General features: G+C 46.0%; 1 protein-coding gene across 1 annotated transcript; it reads left to right on the forward strand.

The window, feature by feature from the left end:
- The first annotated feature begins 1,771 nt into the window (after positions 1–1,771).
- On the forward strand, positions 1,772–21,064 carry LOC307077124 (histone-arginine methyltransferase CARM1-like). The gene is made up of 14 exons (XM_079738414.1): positions 1,772–1,881; positions 2,122–2,263; positions 8,873–8,998; positions 9,370–9,593; positions 9,864–9,968; positions 10,539–10,649; positions 12,922–13,099; positions 13,260–13,350; positions 15,251–15,332; positions 17,313–17,398; positions 17,980–18,069; positions 19,339–19,476; positions 20,101–20,190; positions 20,869–21,064. The coding sequence occupies exons 1-14, from the start codon at positions 1,813–1,815 to the stop codon at positions 20,891–20,893; spliced, it is 1,557 nt and encodes a 518-aa protein (XP_079594540.1). The 5' UTR covers positions 1,772–1,812; the 3' UTR covers positions 20,894–21,064.
- The last annotated feature ends 1,332 nt before the right edge of the window (positions 21,065–22,396 follow it).

A 22,396-nucleotide genomic window follows, 5' to 3' on the forward strand; every position in this document is an offset into this window, starting at 1 on the left:
ATCCAGCACTGAGTTTTAATTAACAACTTGAAAACCAGTACAATCCAAAACCCAACAGGACTGAACTGAGACGGTCGTTCCGTCTGCTAAAAGAGTCCGTGCTAAACACGCCCCCCACCCATAGTTCCGTGGGTGAATTATGTTAACCACCACAACTGCGTTATTTCTCAGTTATAACTCCAGAAACATCTCCTTAGAATCTAAATGAAAATTCAAAATCAAAATTCTCTACATTTAATCCCGTCACTCCATACTGTCAACTGACGGCGCGACTGCATTGAATAAAGCATCTGTCCAACATGTGTCAATAACATTATATTTTTATGTGACACTGTAAACACATAATCAAATGTAAATTAAATCCCAAGTGTGGAAAACCAAGCCACATACTCCGTATCACAATCGTTATATTATTGTCCGTTCCTCTTGATTCTTTTCATGACAAATCAGGCATTAAAAAGGGTGTAATCACCCACGTTAAATGTTCAAGAACATTTAACGTGGGTGATAACAAACTGATTATCCAAGGTGTTCTCGGTCAGTCTTATTACCGTAACCCTACAGCGGTGAGCCCCGTGCGTAATGCTGCACCATGGCACTGCTGGCACTGCTGGAGGACCATGCAAATGGCAGGATTCGGAGGGAGAGGGTCTTCAGGGACCATAACGATTTATCGGTGCATAAAAATATGTACCTTTATGTCAGACCACTTCTTTTTTTTAATTCTGGGACTGTGCGCTCCGTGCCACTGACAGAGTTCACTGCTGCAGCAACATGTTGCCACTCACTCTGCTTTTTGTTGTCAGTGATCCCATTCCCGTGACCGCCGAACAAAACTACCTTTCGGGCCTCCATCTCACCCACAAGTGTCTCCACTTCAACCTCCGTGAAATTTCGCTTTTTTGCTTTTCTCAGTACTTTTGCGAATGTTTCCGACAAGACATAATACTTGCATCTACGTCTGAATATATGCAGATCGCATTCATGAGGTCGTTTGCATTGACCATTAATGGTTAAAAAGGGGAGTGTACAGGGCGGAACGTGAAGCTGATTTGCGCACACTTGTAGGCACTCTGTGATTTATAAAGCAAAGATTGCTAAGGGGTGTGCGTACGCAGGGTTTTATAAGTCTGAATATTTTTTGGCGCACAAAAAACTTGGCTTTTGGGCGTACGTACACTTTTAGTAACACTTAGTAACACTTTTAGTAACACTTTTAGTATTTTTTTGTTTGAATAAAAAAGAAAAAACATTTGAGTAGCTTGACGTAACCGTATATAGGGGAGATAGCGTATTAAGCAGAACATCTCATATCAAGTAAAGTCTGATCTTAATGTGGATATGTACTCAACCCAGGATGCCAAACAGTTTTTAAACTTCTCTTGTTCCAGTCTTACAATGAAAGTAAGTTTCACCATCACATAAATATCGTTGATAACTTCAAACCAGCCGTCAACATTGGGTACATCAGCGTCAACCATTTTTTCGTCAGGGCTTTCTTACTGGCTATCATATTTTTATAGTTTATATGTTATCGTTTTCACTGGCAAAATATGTTTCTCTCCTCCTCTCTAGGCTAAGCCATTCTCCTCCTCCAACTCCCCCAAAGCCTCCAAACCTCCTCTCTCGCTCTCCCTCCTCCTCCTCACCTCAATCCCCGCCCTCCTCCTCCCTCTCTCCTCTCCCTCCTCCTCCTCCCTCTCTCCCTACCTCCCCTCCCCTCTCCCTCCTCCTCCTCTCGCCCCTCTCTCCCTACCTCCACGCCCCACTCCTCTGCTCTCCTCAGTGGACGCTGAGGAGGAGGGAGAGAGCATGGCATCGAGGAGCAGAGAGGAGAAGTCCGCCGCGGTGTTCCCGGTCAGGGTCTTCACCCTGGAGGAGGTGAGGAGGAGGAGTGTGTGTGTGTCTGTCTGTCTGTCTATGTGTATGTGTGCGTGTGTTTGTGTGTCTGTCTTTCCATGTGTAATTGTGTGTCTGCCTGTCTGTGTGCGTGTTTGTGTCGGTCTGTGTTTTTGTCTGTGTGTCTGTCTGCCCCGAAATGCATTTAAATGAATAAATGAATGCTAATTTGCGGCGTTCATTTGAATGAAGTTCAAACTAACCGTGGCTGTGCCTCTGAAGGAGGAGCAGAGGGAGGAGGAGGAGGCTCTGGGAGGCGCTCCTCAGGTGAAGGTGCGCCGGCACCGAACGGGCGGGGACCTGACCCTGGTGCTCCGCCCCGCCGCCGGACCCCCGGGGGCCGTGCACCTCAGGGTGCAGGACGGTGAGGACCCACGCACGCTCACACAAACACAAACGCACACACACGCACGCACGCACAAAACGCAGCTCAGACGTGAGGCTACGGAGCACGTGCGTGTGACATTTATATCTATATATGAACGTAAAATATAAACCCAGTTTGTGTCATTTCTAAAGTCTGTGTAATTCAATGCAAAGTCTTGTGTCTGTCATGTCGCATGTATTCAATGTGTTGGTGTGTTGCAGACAATGTGGGTAGGACATGTGTGTGTGCGTGTGTGTGTGTGGTACGTAGAGGAACTCTATACTCTAACTGTAAGATCAGAGGTGCTGCGTGTCTGACAAGCACATAACTGTCACGCAACCAGACGCCAATGAACCGTCAACAAACACACACATGAACATACGCACACACACACACACACACACACACGCACACGCAGTCAAGCACATATCTGTCATGCAGCTAGAAGTTCAGTGTACCATAGGAAAACACACACACACACACACACACACACACAGTCTGCAGGTCAAGCGCTCCCTCAGAAAGCGGGGGGTGGGCTTTCTGCACGTGTGGACGTGTAAACACACACAGCACACATGTGAATCTGAAAAAAAAAAAAAATCGGAAAACCGTAATGGAGACTCTCTCTCTCACACACACACACACACACACACACACACACACACACACACACCAACAATCAATACCATCAAAAGTGAACTAGGCCGGTTCCGGTGACGTCACCACACCGAATGGCAGCCTAAACTAACTTCTCCCCGACCAAACGTTAATTTCGCCTCGTTAAATTGCCAAATAACACATTTTTCGACAACATAAGATCTGAATAACGGGGCGAAGATGGGAGGAGAAGAACGGACAGAAGAAAAATACTGCTGCAGAATCCAATAACGAAGGAGAAACCCCGAACAGCTCTCCTGCACAGGTACACGACGAGGAAGCTAACGCCGAGCCACACGTGGCTAGCTTAGCAGAGGTCTAACAGCAGATACGGGACCGTCGTACAGACACGAAACAACAGCTAAACGATATCAAAGCTGGTGGAGTTTGCGCAGAAGTTACTACGGGAAACGTTGGAGGTCCCACCACGGCGCTTGGCATTGAAAGAGCCGCCGCGCGCTCGCCCCGGGATCGTCCGGAGACAGAGGACAAGCCGCGGTCAATAATAATCAGGTTTCTCCGCTACACAACTAAAGAGGAGGTTATGCGCAAGGCATGGGGGAACAAAAGGTGTTTTCGTACGGGAGACCGATTTATTCCGATCCAGATTACCCCCCAGCTATTTGCGCGTGTTAAAGCAGAGGAATATCCGCTTCGCGACCCCGTTCCCAGCTAAACCACGAGTGCTCTACGGAGACGAGACAAAGCTATACCAGACAGGCGATGGAGGCAACCAAGGACATGAAAGAGGACTGGCCGTCACCGCCATCACACCTAGGGAGATCACTAAATTTCGGCAATTATATGTTTTTACCTAATATATAAAAAGAGGTTCCCCCCCCCCCCCCCCCCCCTATAATTACACCACATTACTCATAACTATAAGTTATGAGTAATGTGGTGAGCTGAACAATCTCTTGAGTTAAACAGTGCCAGGTTCAATTTACTAAAAATGCAGGGATCAAGATTTGACTTTCCCTTTTTTTCCCTCCTTTTTTTATTATTACTTTCGCATCCAATCTTTCCTCCCTAATTGAATGAGAATATATACATGGGAGTGACAGATACTTTTCTTTTTGGGTAATGGACAGATGCTGCACTGGGGGCCCTCAGCCTACAGGTAGAAGAGGCCTTCCCCCACAGCTAGGCTTTATTTTCAGCTTAGCTCAGGGTCGCTAACAAGAGACCCCAACCTTGGTACCACACTTGTTTTATTGTTTTGTTCATACGTGTTTCTATGTTCTGGTTGTTCAGGGAGTAGATCTGCTAAATTCTGTTTTGTGGATATTAATGTTATATAGACAGATAAATACGTATGTCTAGTTGCAAAATGAAATTCATCTCATATAATATTAATGGGCTTTTGAATCCAATTAAGCATAGTCAAATTTTATCTAAAATGAAGAAAGAACAGGCCCACATAGCAGTGGCGGATTCAGAACGTAATTTATGGGTGGGCCTAGGAATATCTGGATGGGCCTTGGTTTTTTCAAAGATTAAACAAATATATATATATATATATATAAAATCATGAAGTGGAGAGAACGTGCAGATTGGTAGTACATTTTAATATGCCTTTTACTCATGTCAGAATATCACATAATAAAAACACAAATCCAACACTGCATAGCTCACGTTATAGTGACTGCAACCCGAACATGAATATGGATCAAACGAATCGAATGAATTAATATTCCGAAAAAAACTTTCAGAAACGGCAATAATGCCACGGCGGGCCAGCATACAAAAACCCGGTCTAACCGGAGCTTCTACACAAGGCGGAGTCTTAAATAGCCTACCTATATAAAATTATTAAGTGGAGAGAACTTGCAAATCTGTAGTATTTTAATCTGCTTTATACTCATGTCATATCACATAGGCAGATGTAGGATAATAACAAAATAAAAACACAAATCCAACGCTGCATAGCTCACGTTATATAGTGACTACAACCCATAGGCCTACATGAATATAAATGGATCAAACGAATCGAATGAATTAATATTCAGAACAAACTTTCAGAAACAGCAATAATGCCACAGCGGGCCAGCATACAAAAAAACCGGTCTAACCGGAGCTTCTACACAAGGCGGAGTCTCCTAAGTTTCGAGTTGAAAAAGTTGATTATGTCATCATAAGTGACTCAAAGAGAGCTGTTTAGCCATTGCTAATTGAGGCTGCTATCTGATGGTGCACGAAACCGCTGTCTGCGTCGACCATGATGTTGCGTAAAGACGTCACTGGACAGAACTAATGAGTACGAGAGGGGGTTCTGAATATTATTATTTTTTGGTAGCTACTGTAAATATTTTGAATTATAAATGTATTCAAGAAAAAAACCTATATTGTATGAGAAAAGACAATTAAACATTAAAAAAATATGTGTTTTTTTTCCATGAATCTCATTGGGTGGGCCCACTGTCAATCTGGGTGGGCCTGTACCAACCAGGCCCACCTGTAGGTCCGCTCCTGCCACATAGTATACCTTCAGGAAACTCATTTAAGCGATAATGAACATGGAAAACTCAAGAGAATGGGCTTCACCAATTTGTTTTTCTCGTCATATAAATGAGGGCATAGAAGAGGAGTTGCTATCCTTATTTCTAACAGGCTGAATTTTGAAAAGGTATTTGGAATGGGAGATAAAGATGGTAGATTTATTTTAGTAAGAGGGAATATAGATGGTCGGCCAATAACTTATATGCGCCCCCTGGAAGTGATGTTGGCTTCTTTAAAAAATCACTAATATTATGGCAACAGAAACAGTAGGACTTCTGGCCTGCGGGGGAGATTTTACTCCTACAACCCTGGTTGGATAGCTCAAGTTAAAAAAACCTTGGAAAAAAGTCCCTGCATAGAAAAGCAAATACACTTTTTGAGGAGGTGGGTCTAATCGACATATGGAGAAACCTTTTACCCAACAGGAGAGATTATACTACTCTGCCCCACACTCCTCGTATTCAAGAATAGATTATTTTATAACATTTGGAAAAGATAAGGACGTAATGAATGACTGTGGAATTGGGACGATAGATCTAAGTGACCATGCACCTATCTACTTATATGTTGACTTAAACCTGCAACCAAAGAATACCAATTCAAATGTAATTCAATGTTCAAGTCTGCTCAATGATTCTAAATTTAAGGAACAAATTACGAGAGAAATAAGCCTCTACTTAGAATCTAATGACAATGATGAGGTCACTCCTCCCATTCTATGGGATGCCTTAAAGGCTGTATTAAGAGGGAAAAGTATAGCTTTTTCATCATACAAGAGGAAAATGAGAAATAAAGAAAATGAAGAATTGCAAAACAAGTTGAAGGAACTAGAAAGGAAACATAAATTACATTCTGAGCAAAAGATATTGGAGGATATAAAAAAAAATTAGGAACAAAATCAATGATATAGCTACACAAGCAGTTAATAAAAATCTAATGTTCTTGAAACAGAAATACTATGATAGTGGGTCTAAATCTATGAAGATATTGGCCTGGAAATTAAAGAAAAGAATTGCAAAAAATACAATTCATAGAATTAGAAATCCGAGAACAAAAGTAATACAAAATAAATGAAGTGAAATACAGAAAGCTTTCGAGGTGTTTTACAAAACGTTATACTTATATAAAAATGCGATAAGTAGACTTACATCAAATAAATCGCCAGGATCAGACGGCTATACAGCCGAGTGGTATAAGGAATTTAAAGAGGAATTAACACCTATTATACTTCCAACACTGAAAAAGGCGCCAACGCCACCCGGCTGGAAGGAGGCGATCATATCGACTGTACCAAAAGAAGGCAAGGATGAGATGGATTGTGGTTCATATTTACCTCGATTATGGCTAGACGATTAGAAGAGTTCCTTCCCCCATTGATACATAATGACCAGACAGGTTTTATACAGCAACGCCAAACGCAAGACAATATAAGAAAGACATTACACATCATAGATTATATACAAAAAAATAAGACTGGGGCAAGAGTGATAAGTGTTGACGCTGAAAAAACATTTGATTCAAAACATTTGTTTTTTGGGGCAGCCGACAAACACTTTACCTAAATTGATGGAATGATTTGAACAATATGGTAAATTGTCGGGATACAAGGTTAAGATAGGTAAGACCCAACTACTTTCATATAATTACAGCCCACCTGCAGAAATTAAAAAGAAATACCATTGATATGGCAAACAAAATCCATCAGGTATTTGGGGATTAACATAGATCTTACAAAATTATTAGAATTAATTACCTACCAATACAGAAAATAATTAAGGAAGATATAGCAAGATGGAACCTAATCCCTTTCTTTAGCCTTTCTTCAAGAATTAAATCTATTAAAACGAGTATGTTACCTCGATTATTGTACCTTTTTCAGACCCTACCAATTGAGATCAATCAAAACCAATTCAATGAATGGGAAAAAATGCTGTGAAGATATATATGGCAAAGCAAAAGACCAAGGGTCCATCTCAACTCTACAACTGACCAAAGGAAAAGGGGGATGGGGTCTACCCTCTCAGAGACTACGACCTGGCAGCACAGATAAGAACCATTGTATATTGGTCCAACCCAAAATATAATGCTCAATGGAAATCTGTTGAAGAGAGAATGTGTTCCACCCCATACAGGCAGTTATAGCAGAAAATAATTTACAAAATTACCTAAACAGTATTGAGAATCCATGGGTGAAATGTACTTTAGAAATGTGGAAAACTATCATAAAAGAGATATAAATTAGAAGGTGATATTATGTTTCTTAAATGGTGTGCATATGACCCAGACTTCATTCCTAACCAACTGGACAGTACATTTAAGGACTGGACACTTAAGGGATTACAGCTTTATGTAAGGTAATGAATGGAGGAACAATGCTTAGTTTTGATTCATTCAAAGAGAAATACCTTTTGGAAAAACAGGATTTCTACCGGTATCTGCAAATGCGGCATTATATTAATATGAAGTTGAAAAATGTGTTGGAGATGAACTTGATAGAAATGTTTAGGAAAGCATATAACTCTAATGTGAATGGGAGAATAATTTCATGTATATGTAATTTCATGTGTACAAAATGCTGTCAAATCTTAAAACACATTCAACTGTATACATTAGGCATAAATGGGAACAAGAAGGTGGGATGAATGTATCTGAAGAGGAATGGACAATAATGTGGAGGTTTCATTGGAAATGAACCAGTTCACAGAAATGGAGGGAATATAACTGGAATTACTTGATTAGATACTTTATAACACCCTCTCAGAAATCCCACTATGATGGAATACCCCCTATATATTGGAGGAACTTTGGTAACCAGAATGCAAACCACTTCCAAGTTTTTTGGGACTGCCCTGTTATCAAAGACTACTGGAAGGGGATACACAATGCCCTACCAGACATTTTCAAAGATGTTCTGCCTTTAGAAATCAAGACTATGTACTTTGGGAATTTACCTATGACCTGGATGAAAAAGGACAAATACTTATTAAACATTCTGTTGGTTGCAGCTAAAAAGGCTGTGGTTATCGCAGGAGAGCCCAACTCTAAATGGATGGATGGACATCACAATGGACATTTACAAAATGGAAGAGATAACAGCATTTGTCAATCATAAAACAGAGCAATTTACCTCATACTTTAAAAAGTGGATTCACTTTGTAAGGCCCCTAAGGCCTGATTTTGTTTTCACAGATCACTAGTCATTTTACAAACAAACAGACTAGTCCCTAACTGTTTTACTGTTCTATCTACTTTAATTTCATTTCTTTACTGTATTGTGTCGGTATGTGTACTTTTGAGAGACTTTTTCAAATTTGTACTATTCATGTCATAATGGTGAGCACACACCAATAAATATGAACTAGGCCAATACCACCAAACTCCTCATTCCCAGTTTCCTCCTCCCCCCCATCCTCCTCCTCCTCCTTCTCCTCCTCCTCCTCCTCCTCCCAGGCGATGGAGGGTCTGTGTTCGACATCAGCTTCACCAGTGAAACCAGTAGCTGTCGGGTGGGATCCCAATCCCTGCTTGTCACCCACGGTGGTCTCAGCATTCTGCTGCTGTGCAAAACCCCCGCCGGTGAGTTTGTCAGAAGAAAGAGAAACAACAATATATCTGTGGGTACAGTAAGGATATTCATAGAACCAAGTGCCAAGCACTAACCATCACTAGGTTAACCCATTCCCCGTATACAACACAGATAGCTAGGGTGAGATGCTACACAATGCTAAGGACTGTTTTTAAGTGTCAGGATGCACAACACACAATAACTGTGCGTGCGAGACGATAGGTTACCGTAGGTGATGAGGAACAAGAGAGGAGTTCGTAGTTTTTTGTCGCTCATAGGATTGAAAATATCATGAAAATATTGTGCAGTTATTGTGCAAATATTGTGAAAGCATCGTGATATCGCGTGTCTTGCGTGTGAAATGTTCGTTGTGTCGTCCCAGACGTGCAGAACATCTGCCAGCTGCTGTTTAGATCGGACAATGGCCGCCAAGATGGAAGCCAAGATGAACGCCAAGATGGACGCCAAGATGGGCCCCAAGAATGGAGACAAGATGGGTGCCAAGATGGGCGCCAAGATGGGCCCCAAGAACGGCGACAAGATGGCCGCCGCTCCAACACTGCTGACCTGAGAATGGCCGAGTCCGTGGCCATGAAGTATTTTATGGTGTGTCCGTCTGTCCATACCCGATGATGTTAATAAGGTTGGATTTGTTAGAGAAGGAGACACATCCCTCAGTTCAAGGGTCCCAGTCAAGTGTTTATGTCATTCACTCAACTTCTATGGACGACCAAAACATACAGAATTCAATCTTGTTATTCGAATTTGGACTGAACCAAATATTGGCATAGGAAATGATTGTTGATTTGTGTGTGTGTGTGTGTGTCTGTGTGTGTGTGTGTGTGCATTTATGTGTGTGTGTGCGTCTGTGTGTAGTACCACGGCTGTCTGTCCCAGCAGCAGAACCTGCTCCAGGACTACCAGCGGACCGCCACGTACCAGAGGGCCTTCCTGGACAACGAGGAGGACTTCAGGGACAAGGTCTGACACACACACACACACCCATAGATACACACACACACACACACACAGACACACACACAAACACACAGGATATTGGGCAATATCCCATGATTTGAGATCTCAAACTCGGGATATTGTTTTCATCACATGGTATTAGCGTGCTATGCTAATAAAAACAAATAAACCACTAATGAAAACAAATAAATCCTGGCAAAAAGTGTTATCTTGTTTATTCTTGTAGTGTTCACGTGTAGTGTATACTAAAACAATTCTTCACCTCAGGCTCCGTAGTGGGGAATAGCGTAGTGGGTTATTTCCCACCATTCACTTTTGACGAATAATTGTTATATAGTGTGTTTGAACCAGTTCTATGGTTCATCAGTTAATCTCCAGCCTGTATGTGAGCTCAGCTTGTTCACACACACACACTAGACATTAGACTACATTATATTAGTTTAGATTATATTTTTCGCCTAGATTTTAATAGATTAGATTACACTACATTATAATGGTCTAGATTTGAACAGATTAGACTACATTATATTGTATTATAATGTAATGTACCTGACCCCCTCCCCTGTCCTCTAGGTGGTCCTGAGTGTGGGCGGGGGGTCCGGGATTCTGTCTTTCTTCGCAGTCCAGGCCGGAGCTAAGAGGGTCTACGCTGTCGAGACCCCCCCCAATGCCGAGTACCTGAAGGTAAACCACGACAGTCCCTTGAACGCAACACACTGGTAGCCCCATGGCTGGGTCCCTTGAACGCACCACACCTTTAGCCCCAGGTAATGTATAACAGTCCCTTGAACGCACCACACTTTTAGCCCCAGGTAATGTACAACAGTCCCTTGAATGCACCACACTGGTAGCCCCAGGTAATGTACAACAGTCCCTTGAACGCACCACAATTTTAGCCCCAGGTAATGTACAACAGTCCCTTGAACGCACCACACTTTTAGCCCCAGGTAATGTACAACAGTCCCTTGAATGCACCACACTGGTAGCCCCAGTTAATGTACAACAGCCCCTTGAACGCAACACACTTGTAGCCCAATGGCTGAGTATGTCCCTGTGTGTGTGTGTGTGTGTGTGTTTGTGTGTGTGAGTGGGTGGGTGTGTGTCAGTGAGTGGGTGTGTGTGTGTGTGGGAGAGCCCTACAGTTGATTTGGGTTTGGTACATTTATTTTGGCACCAGTAGCGCTGGTGCCACACACACACACACACACACACACACGCACACAGACATTAAGTGTGGGATTCTGGAGAGTTAATGGGTTGTGGTAACATCTGGCCCAGGGTTCAACAAAAGGCCAATGAGAACCCTAGTTCAGAACACACACACACACACACACACTTGTTTGCATGCACGCATGCAAACAAACACATTCACACACACACACACATACACAAACACACACAGACACACACGCACACACGAACGCATGCTCACACACACACACTCAGACAAACACACACACACTCAGACGCACACACTCACACACACACGAACGCATGCTCACATACACACACTCAGACAAACACACACACACTCAGACACACAGAAACACACACACACTCAGACGCACACATACACACACACACACACACACACACACACACACACAGAAACACACACACAGGTCCTGTAGGTCCTGGTCGGGGGTAACGGTCTCTCTGTCTATAGGTCCTGGTCGGGGGTAACGGTCTCTCTGTCTGTAGGTCCTGGTCGGGGGTAACGGTCTCTCTGTCTATAGGTCCTGGTCGGGGGTAACGGTCTCTCTCTCTGTAGGTCCTGGTGGGGGGTAACGGTCTCTCTGTCTGTAGGTCCTGGTCGGGGGTAACGGTCTCTCTGTCTGTAGGTCCTGGTGGGGGGTAACGGTCTCTCTCTCTGTAGGTCCTGGTGGGGGGGTAACGGTCTCTCTGTCTGTAGGTCCTGGTCGGGGGTAACGGTCTCTCTCTCTGTAGGTCCTGGTCGGGGGTAACGGTCTCTCTGTCTGTAGGTCCTGGCCGGGGGTAACGGTCTCTATGTCTGTAGGTCCTGGTCGAGGGTAATGGTCTCTCTCTCTGTAGGTCCTGGTCGAGGGTAACGGTCTCTCTGTCTATAGGTCCTGGTCGAGGGTAACGGTCTCTCTGTGTGTAGGTCCTGGTCGGGGGTAACGGTCTCTCTCTCTGTAGGTCCTGGTCGGGGGTAACGGTCTCTCTGTCTGTAGGTCCTGGTGGGGGGTAACGGTCTCTCTGTCTGTAGGTCCTGGTCGGGGGAACGGTCTCTCTCGCTGTAGGTCCTGGTCGGGGGTAACGGTCTCTCTCTCTGTAGGTCCTGGTGGGGGGTAACGGTCTCTCTGTCTGTAGGTCCTGGTCGGGGGTAACGGTCTCTCTGTCTGTAGGTCCTGGTGGGGGGTAACGTCTCTCTCTCTGTAGGTCCTGGTGGGGGGTAACGGTCTCTCTGTAGGTCCTGGTGGGGGGTAACGGTCTCTCTGTCTGTAGGTCCTGGTGGGGGGTAACGGTCTCTCTGTCTTTAGGTCCTGGTCGGGGGTAACGGTCTCTCTGTCTGTAGGTCCTGGTCGAGGGTAACGGTCTCTCTCTCTGTAGGTCCTGGTCTAGGGTAACGGTCTCTCTGTCTATAGGTCCTGGTCGAGGGTAACGGTCTCTCTGTGTGTAGGTCCTGGTCGGGGGTAACGGTCTCTCTCTCTGTAGGTCCTGGTCGGGGGTAACGGTCTCTCTGTCTGTAGGTCCTGGTCGGGGGTAACGGTCTCTCTGTCTGTAGGTCCTGGTCGGGGGTAACGGTCTCTCTCTCTGTAGGTCCTGGTCGGGGGTAACGGTCTCTCTGTCTGTAGGTCCTGGTCGGGGGTAACGGTCTCTCTGTCTGTAGGTCCTGGTCGGGGGTAACGGTCTCTCTGTCTGTAGGTCCTGGTCGGGGGTAACGGTCTCTCTGTCTATAGGTCCTGGTCGGGGGTAATGGTCTCTCTGTCTGTAGGTCCTGGTGGAGGGTAACGGTCTCTCCAACCGTATCACGGTGCTGGACGGGGGGTTGGAGAAGGCGGAGCTCCCTGAGGAGGTGGACCTCATTGTCTCTGAGCCAATCGGATACCTTCTGCTGCACGAGAGGAAGCTCGACAGCTTCCTGTTAGCCAGGAAGTGGCTGAAACCCAAAGGTGGGAGGAGCCGAGACACGCAAACACACATGGATGGACACGCACTCGGACACACACACGCACAATAACACACACACACGCATGTACACACACAAAGACAAATACACACAAACTGAACTTTCCAACTCCCTCTGTCGTCCTCTCTGTCTCCTCTCCCCAGGGCTGATGTTCCCGTCCAGCGCGGAGATCCACCTGGCTCCCTTCACCGATGACCAGCTTTACATAGAGCAGCACGCACGCACCAGCTTCTGGTAGGAGAGAGATAGAGAGAGGGAGGGAGAGAGCGGGAGAGGGGGAGAGGGAGAGGGAGGGAGAGAGGGGGAGAGAGAGGGGGAGAGAGGGAGAGGGGGAGAGGGGGAGAGAGGGAGGGAGAGAGGGGGAGAGGGGGAGAGGGAGAGGGAGGGAGAGAGGGGGAGAGGGGGAGAGGGAGAGGGGGAGAGGGGGAGAGAGGGAGGGAGAGAGGGGGAGAGGGGGAGAGGGAGAGGGAGGGAGAGAGGGGGAGAGGGAGAGGGAGGGAGAGAGGGGGAGAGAGGGAGAGGGGGAGAGGGAGGGAGGGGGAGAGGGAGAGGGGGAGAGACAGGGAGAGAGAGAGAGAGGGAGAGAGAGAGAGAGAGAGAGAGAGAGAGAGAGAGAGAGAGAGAGAGAGAGAGGGAGAGAGAGAGGGAGAGAGAGAGGGAGAGAGAGAGACGACCAAGACCAGCACTATGCACGCATCAGCTTCTGGAAGGAGGCGACTTGGCCTGGAACTCACGCTAGGGAAGGTCTGAGGACGGAGCAACGGCTGGAATGGAGCCCACTACAACAGAATTCCCATTGACACACACAAGAGACAAGAGAGACACACAGAGATGCAAAAACACAGAGACACGCACAGAGACACACACAAACTCATGAAGACACACACACAGAGACACACTCAGGGACACACACACAGAGACACACGCAGAGGAACAAACAGACACGCACACAGAGACTCTGACACACACACACACACACACACACACACACACACACACACACACACACTCCTCACACGGGACCCCCCACTGAGGTGTGTGTCACTGGGCTGTGACCCTCGGTGTGTTTCTGCGTTTCCTGCTGCCTGTAAAACGCTCCAGTGGACTTAGAGGTCTGACTGGGGCAGAACATACAAATGATCACACAGATGGGGAGAGAGAGAGGGAGAGAGAGAGGGAGAGAGAAAGGGTGGGGGAGAGAGAGAGAGAGAGAGAGAGAGAGAGAGAGGGAGAGGGAGAGGGAGAGGGAGGGAGGGAGGGAGAGAGAGAGAGGGGGGGAGAGAGAGGGTGGTGGGGAGAGAGAGAGAGACAGAGAGAGAGAGAGACAGAGAGAGAGTGACAGAGAGAGAGAGACAGAGAGGGTGGGGGGGAGAGAGAGAGAGAGCGAGAGAGAGAGAAAGGGGTGGGGGAGAGAGAGAAAGAGACAGGGACAGAGACAGAGAGAGAGAGAGAGAGAGAAAGGGGTGGGGGAGGGTGGGGGAGAGAGAGAGAGGGAGAGAGGGAGAGGGAGAGAGAGAAAGGGGTGGGGGAGAGAGAAAGAGAGAGGGACAGAGAGAGAGAGAGAGAGAGAAAGGGGTGGGGGAGAGAGAGAAAGAGAGAGAGTAGGGGAGAGTGAGAGAGAGAGAGAGAGAGAGAGGGAGAGAGAGAGAGAGAGAGAAAGGGGTCGGGGAGAGAGAGAAAGAGAGAGGGACAGAGACAGAGAGAAAGGGGTGGGGGAGAGAGAGAAAGAGAGAGAGTAGGGGAGAGAGAGAGCGAGAGAGAGAGTAGGGGAGAGAGAGAGCGAGAGAGAGAGTAGGAGAGAGAGAGAGAGGGAGAGAGGGAGAGAGAGAGAGAGAGGGGTGGGGGAGAGAAAGAGAGAGGGACAGAGACAGAGAGAGAGAGAGAAAGGGGTGGGGGAGAGAGAGAAAGAGAGAGAGTAGGGGAGAGAGAGAGCGAGAGAGAGAGTAGGGGAGAGAGAGAGAGTGGGGGAGAGAGAGAGAAATAGAGTCAGATGTAAAATTGTCACTGGTGCACTTTTTATTTTGACCCTTTCTGCTGTTTGGACGGAAAACAATGAACACACAATAGGGAAGGGACACCACTAATACCATCAGTAACAATCGTACACCTCTCCGTCCCCTTGTCCTCCCTCCAGGCAGCAGAGGTGTTTCCATGGTATCAACCTGTGTGGCCTTCACACGGCTGCTCTCAACGAGGTCCTCAGACAGCCAATAGTAGTCAGTTTACCATCACTACTACCATACTACTAATACTAGTACTACTATCACCACTACACTACTATCACTACTACACTACTATTACCACTACACTACTATCACCACTACACTACTATCACCACTACACTACTATCACCACTACACTACTATCACCACTACACTACTATCACTACTACACTACTATCACCACTACACTACTATCACTACTACACTGCTATCACTACTACACTACTATCACTACTACACTACTATCACCACTACACTACTATCACTACTACACTACTATCACCACTACACTACTATCACCACTACACTACTATCACTACTACACTACTATCACCACTACACTACTATCACTACTACACTACTATCACCACTACACTACTATCACCACTACACTACTATCACTACTACACTACTATCACCACTACACTATCACCACTACACTACTATCACTACTACACTGCTATCACTACTACACTACTATCACTACTACACTACTATCACCACTACACTACTATCACTACTACACTACTATCACTACTACACTGCTATCACTACTACACTACTATCACTACCACACTACTACACTACTATCACTACCACACTACTATCACCACTACACTACTATCACTACTACACTACTACACTACTATCACCACTACACTACTACACTACTATCACTACTACACTACTATCACCACTACACGACTATCACTACAACACTACTATCACTACTACACTACTATCAATACTATCACTACTACACTACTATCACTACTACACTACTATCACCACTACACTACTATCACTACCACACTACTATCACTACTATCACTACTACTACTACACTACTATCACTACTACACTACTATCACTACTACTACTAGTACTATCACTACTACACCACTACACTACTATCACTACTACACTACTATCACTACCACACTGCTATCACTACTACACTGCTATCACTACTACACTACTATAACTACTACACTTCTATCACTACCACACTACTATTACTACACTACTATCACTACTACTTCTACACTACTATCACTACTACACTACTCTCACTACTACACTACTATCACTACTACACCACTACACTACTATCACTACTATCACTACTACACTACTATCACTACTACACTGCTATCACTACCACACTACTATCACTACTACTACTACACTACTATCACTACTACATTACTACACTATTATCGCCACTACACTACTATCACCATTACACTACTATCACTACTACACTACTATCACCACTACACTACTATCACTACTACACTACTATCACTACCACACTACTATCACCACTACACTACTATCACTACTACAATACTATCACTACTACACTACCATCACCACTATACTACTATCACCACTACAATACTACACTACTATCACTACTACACTACTACACTACTATCACTACCACACTACTATCACTACTACACTACTACACCACTACACTGCTATCACTACTACACTACTATCACTACTACACTACTATCACAACTACACTACTATCACTACCACACTACTATCACTACTACACTGCTATCACTACTACACTACTGTCACTACTACACTAGTATTTCTACTACACTACTATCACTACACTACTATCACTACTATACTACTATCACTACTACACTACTATCACTACTACACTACTATCACTACTACACTACTATCACTAATACACTACTATCACTACTACACTACTATCACCACTACACTACTATCACTACCACACTACTATCACTACTACACTGCTATCACTACTACACTACTATCACCACTACACTAGTATTTCTACTACACTACTATCACTACTACACTACGATCACTACTACACTACTATCACCACTACACTACTATCACTACTATCACTACTACACTGCTATCACTACTTATCTACTATTACTACTACTAATAAAATCGTATTCTTCTTTCCAGGACACCTTCGACATGGCGGCTCTGATGGCGAGCTCGGCTAAACACCGTTTAGACTTCATCAAGGACCTAGAGGAGACCCTGCACAGGTGAGAAAGGGGGAGGAGACTGCACAGGTGAGGCGGGGGAGGAGACTCTGCACAGGTGAGGAGGGGGAGGAGACTCTGCACAGGTGAGAAGGGGGAGGGGACTGTGTGTGTACCTGTCCGTCTGTCTGTGTACCTGTCTGTCTGTTTGTGTACCTAACTTTGTGTGTACCTGTCCGTCTGTCTGTGTGTGTACCTGTCTGTGTGTGTACCTATCTTTTTGTGTGTGTCTGTGTGTGTGCCTGTCTGTGTGTCTGTGGTGGTACCTGTCTGTGTGTGTGCCTGTCTGTGTGTCTGTCTGTGTTGTTACCTGTCTGTGTGTGTGCCTGCCTGTGTGTGTGCCTGTTTGTGTGTCTAACTGTCTGTATGTGTGTCCGTGTGTGTACCTGTCTGTGTGTCTGTCTGTCTGTGTGTGTGTCTGTGTGTGTACCTTTCTGTGTGTGCCTGTGTGTGTGCCTGTTTGTGTGTCCCTGTCTGTGTGTGTGCCTGTCTGTGTGTGTCCCTGTCTGTCTGTGTGTGGGCCTGTGTGTCTGCCTGTCTGTCTGTGTGTGTGCCTGTCTGTGTGTGTACCTGTGTGTCCTCAGGATAGAGATCCCCTTTGTGTTCCGGCTGCACCAGTCCGGTCTGATCCACGGCCTCGCCTTCTGGTTCGACGTGGCCTTCACGGGCTCCAGGTGAGGCCCCGCCCCCACCTCCTGCTCCTCCTGTTGACCAATCACAGCCCTTCTCCTCCCCCTGACCAATCACAGCCCCCTTTCGCCTCCTGACCAATCACAGCCCTCCTCCTCATGTTGACCAATGAAAGCCCTCCTCCTCCTCCTCCTGTTGACCAATCACAGCCCTCCTCCTCCTCCTGACCAATCAAAGCCCTCCTTCTCCTCCGGTTGACCAATCACATGTCACTGCTGGCAGCCTTTTGTCCGCTCTGCCTGTCTCCCTGTCTGTCCCCCTGTCTGACTCTCTACGGTGTGGCTGTCCACCGCCCCCACTGAACCCCTCACCCAGTGGTACCAGGTCACCCTGTCTGTCTCTCTGTCCCCCTGTCTGTCTCTCTGCCCCCACTGAACCCCTCACCCAGTGGTACCAGGTCACCCTGTCTGTCTCTCTGTCCCCCTGTCTGTCTCTCTGCCCCCACTGAACCCCTCACCCAGTGGTACCAGGTCACCCTGTCTGTCTCTCTGTCCCCCTGTCTGTCTCTCTGCCCCCACTGAACCCCTCACCCTGTGGTACCAGGTCACCCTGTCTGTCTCTCTGTCCCCCTGTCTGTCTCTCTGCCCCCACTGAACCCCTCACCCAGTGGTACCAGGTCACCCTGTCTGTCTCTCTGTCCCCCTGTCTGTCTCTCTGCCCCCACTGAACCCCTCACCCAATGGTACCAGGTCACCCTGTCTGTCTCTCTGTCCCCCTGTCTGTCTCTCTGCCCCCACTGAACCCCTCACCCAGTGGTACCAGGTCACCCTGTCTGTCTCTCTGTCCCCCTGTCTGTCTCTCTGCCCCCACTGAACCCCTCACCCAGTGGTACCAGGTCACCCTGTCTGTCTCTCTGCCCCCACTGAACCCCTCACCCAGTGGTACCAGGTCACCCTGTCTGTCTCTGTCCCCGTCTGTCTCTCTGCCCCCACTGAACCCCTCACCCTGTGGTACCAGGTCACCCTGTCTGTCTCTCTGTCCCCCTGTCTGTCTCTCTGCCCCCACTGAACCCCTCACCCAGTGGTACCAGGTCACCCTGTCTGTCTCTCTGCCCCCCTGTCTGTCTCTCTGCCCCCCCCAGCTCTACGGTGTGGCTGTCCACCGCCCCCACTGAACCCCTCACCCAGTGGTACCAGGTCACCCTGTCTGTCTCTCTGCCCCCCCCAGCTCTACGGTGTGGCTGTCCACCGCCCCCACTGAACCCCTCACCCAGTGGTACCAGGTCACCCTGTCTGTCTCTCTGCCCCCCCCAGCTCTACGGTGTGGCTGTCCACCGCCCCCACTGAACCCCTCACCCAGTGGTACCAGGTGCGCTGCCTGCTGCAGACGCCGCTGTTCGCCAAGCTGGGCCAGACTCTGTCGGGCACCGTGCTGATGACCACCAACCAGAGGTAGCTGCTAGCTAGCCATTAGTGGAGTTATAGCTATCCATGACCATCAACCAGAGGTATCCACTAGCTAGCTGCTGGCCGCTTGCTGTAACCGCTAGCTACAGTTATAGCTATCAATGACAACCAACCAGAGGTAGGCTAGCTAGCTGTAGCCACTACCTTTAGCCTCTAGCTGTAGCCGCTAGCTTAAGCCTTTAGCTGACCAATTGCTGGCTACAGTTATAGCTATCAATGACCACCAACTAGAGGAATGGCCGACGGTAGCGGACCTGCAGTGCTAGCTAGTTATAGCCGCTAGCTGTAGCCGCTAGCTGTAGCCAATAGCTGTAGCCAATTGCTGTAGCCACTAGCTACAGATATAGCTATCAAGGGCCTCCATCCAGAGGTACGGCGGGCGGTCACAGACACTGTGTCAGCTAGCTGTAGCCGCTAGCTATAGTTAGAGCTACAGTTAGAGCCAGATTGAGAGCTACAGTTAGAGCCAGATTCTGAGAACTGTGCAAAATCCAAATCCCTGGATGGAATTAATATCCCGAAAGAACGAGGCTCGAAGCACGGAGCTAACCTAGCTAACCTAGGAATGTCATTAATTATGTTTAAAATGCTTGTTATTTCGTTTTTTAGACACAGCTACGACATCCACATCACAGCGACCGTAGACCAGTCCGGGTTTAGATCCGGGAACCTCCTGGACCTTAAAAACCCTTTCTTTAGGTCAGTCCGTCTCTTCTTCATGTTAATCTACTGTAAGGATGTTAATGTTAATGTTATTTCACTGTAATAGGCACAAGGTCCTTTAGGTTTATACTTTTACATTGTTTCAGTGTCGATTATCATTCTAACCTCAACATGGCAGCCTATTCAATGTTGAACTGTGTGTGGTAATATGTATCCTTAAATTGTAACAAACTCACAAACTCAATTAAATTAACAAACTAAAACAAAGCCGTTTTAAGGATACCTACTGGTCTTGAAATGCACCGTTACGCCACATAGCAATTAACGTGCATAGGAGCATTGGGATGTTAGCAATTAAGTAATTAAGATAGTGACGTTTTTTCGGTAATTGATTTGCATTATTTGTAGTTTTCCATCGTTTTCATTGGGCAGGGTTAAGGTGTATGTTTACCACGATTTACGATTATACAGAAGGACTCGTCCAACTGTTGGGTCAGCAAGCCCAAAACTCTAACACAAACGTGTCTCTTTATGTCGTCTTATTTTAAATCACTGATTTGTAAGTGTATTTATTTAATTTTATTTTTATTTTTATTTTTAATTTAGTTAATGTGCTATGTACAGCACTTTGGGCAGTACGAGCTGTGTTTTAAATGTGCTCTATAAATAAACTTTACTGCTTACTTACTAACTCTCACTGTCTTGTGTGTGCAGAATGCCGTCCTGGCTCCATGGCTAGAAGGTTCGTGATGGACCATCTCAGCAGATCCCACCAAGACAAAATGGACCCCTATTCCATACACATTACAATGCTGTAATAACACATTGGTGTAATAGCATTATTTTCAAAATAAAGCACAACTAAGGATTTTTATCCAATTTCAATTATTGTTCCCCTAAGCTTGGAGTATTTGACCCACATGTTGCCGTTAAAATAAAGAACAATAAATTATTTTATCCAATTACCGTTATTGCACCCTTGAGTTTTTTTTATTTTACCTTTATTTTTACCAGGAATAATCCCATTGAGATTCAGAATCTCTTTCACAAGCAATTTGATGTATTCAAATATGAATGATAATTAATTTATTGTCTGTTCACGGTAAGTAAATGTTCTCGCGGTGGAATATATCACCATAGGGGGACACTAAACATAGCAATACAATGTTTAAAAATACACAATACTAACTACATACTAAAATGTTAAACAATACACAATACTTAAACTTATCAAAAACGAATTAAAACGTATTAAAACCAATGAAAGCTATAGCTGCGGTAAAGACACCAATAAAAATGTGTAACAACACTAACTAATGTGTGTCTTTCTGAATTGTTTCTTTAATAAACTAATAGAAAGTTGTTTAAGACATATTTAACGAATTAAAACGTTTCAAAACGAATTAAACCTCATTAACACCTATTAAAACCATGGCTGCGGTCTCATCTCACCAGAGAGCATGCTAAGACACCAAAAAAACCGGCGGCGCCACTTCTCAACTAGAACGCCTCGGTCAGCGGGAGGAGGTGTCGAGTGAGCGCTAGCTCAGTTTACTCACCGTAAAACCATGAACACGGAGGCTGAGGATATGGTGAGTCCATCACTTAATAAGATAAGACGAGTGAGCTTCAGGCAGCTAAACTGACACGTTTAATGCGAAATAAAGCATCAAAAATCGAAGACTTTTTGCACAACGTGACACAGATTTATTTCGGTGGATTTAAGTGCACCTTTTGTTCAATGCACGATCGATGTCGACCGAGGGATCAATAAATCTAGAAGTTCGTGTTTAAGTGGCTATTGTTGCACGTTTTGTGAACAGTGGCGGATTGGCCGTCGGGAGCACCGGGACGTTTCCCAGTGGCCTGATGGTCCTCGTGGCCTGACTTGAACAGTCACCGGACTGAGTGACTGACGCCCGGGCCAATCAAATCGATCCATCTAGTTACGTAATAACGCCGCTCGGCGACCTGTCGGCGTAACACAACAACCAATTAGCTCCGCTGTCTTCATTAGTCGAGAGAAATGGAGAGTCAGAAAAAGAGGAAAGGTGGAGCAGAGAGAGAGAGGGACAGAAAACGTAAAGCCCTCGCCACAGACGGAGCAAAATGTTGCAAAATAAGTGACATGTTCACCAGAAGGGAAGGTCGGTCAAAAACGATCATCGCCAATCGTTTAATCATAACAATGGCGGCGGCAAGCAGTAGTAGCGGGAGCACAGAGGCTCCAACAGCAAAAAAA

Source organism: Pollachius pollachius (assembly GCF_949987615.1).
Source record: "Pollachius pollachius genome assembly, chromosome: 6".
NCBI lineage: Eukaryota > Metazoa > Chordata > Actinopteri > Gadiformes > Gadidae > Pollachius > Pollachius pollachius.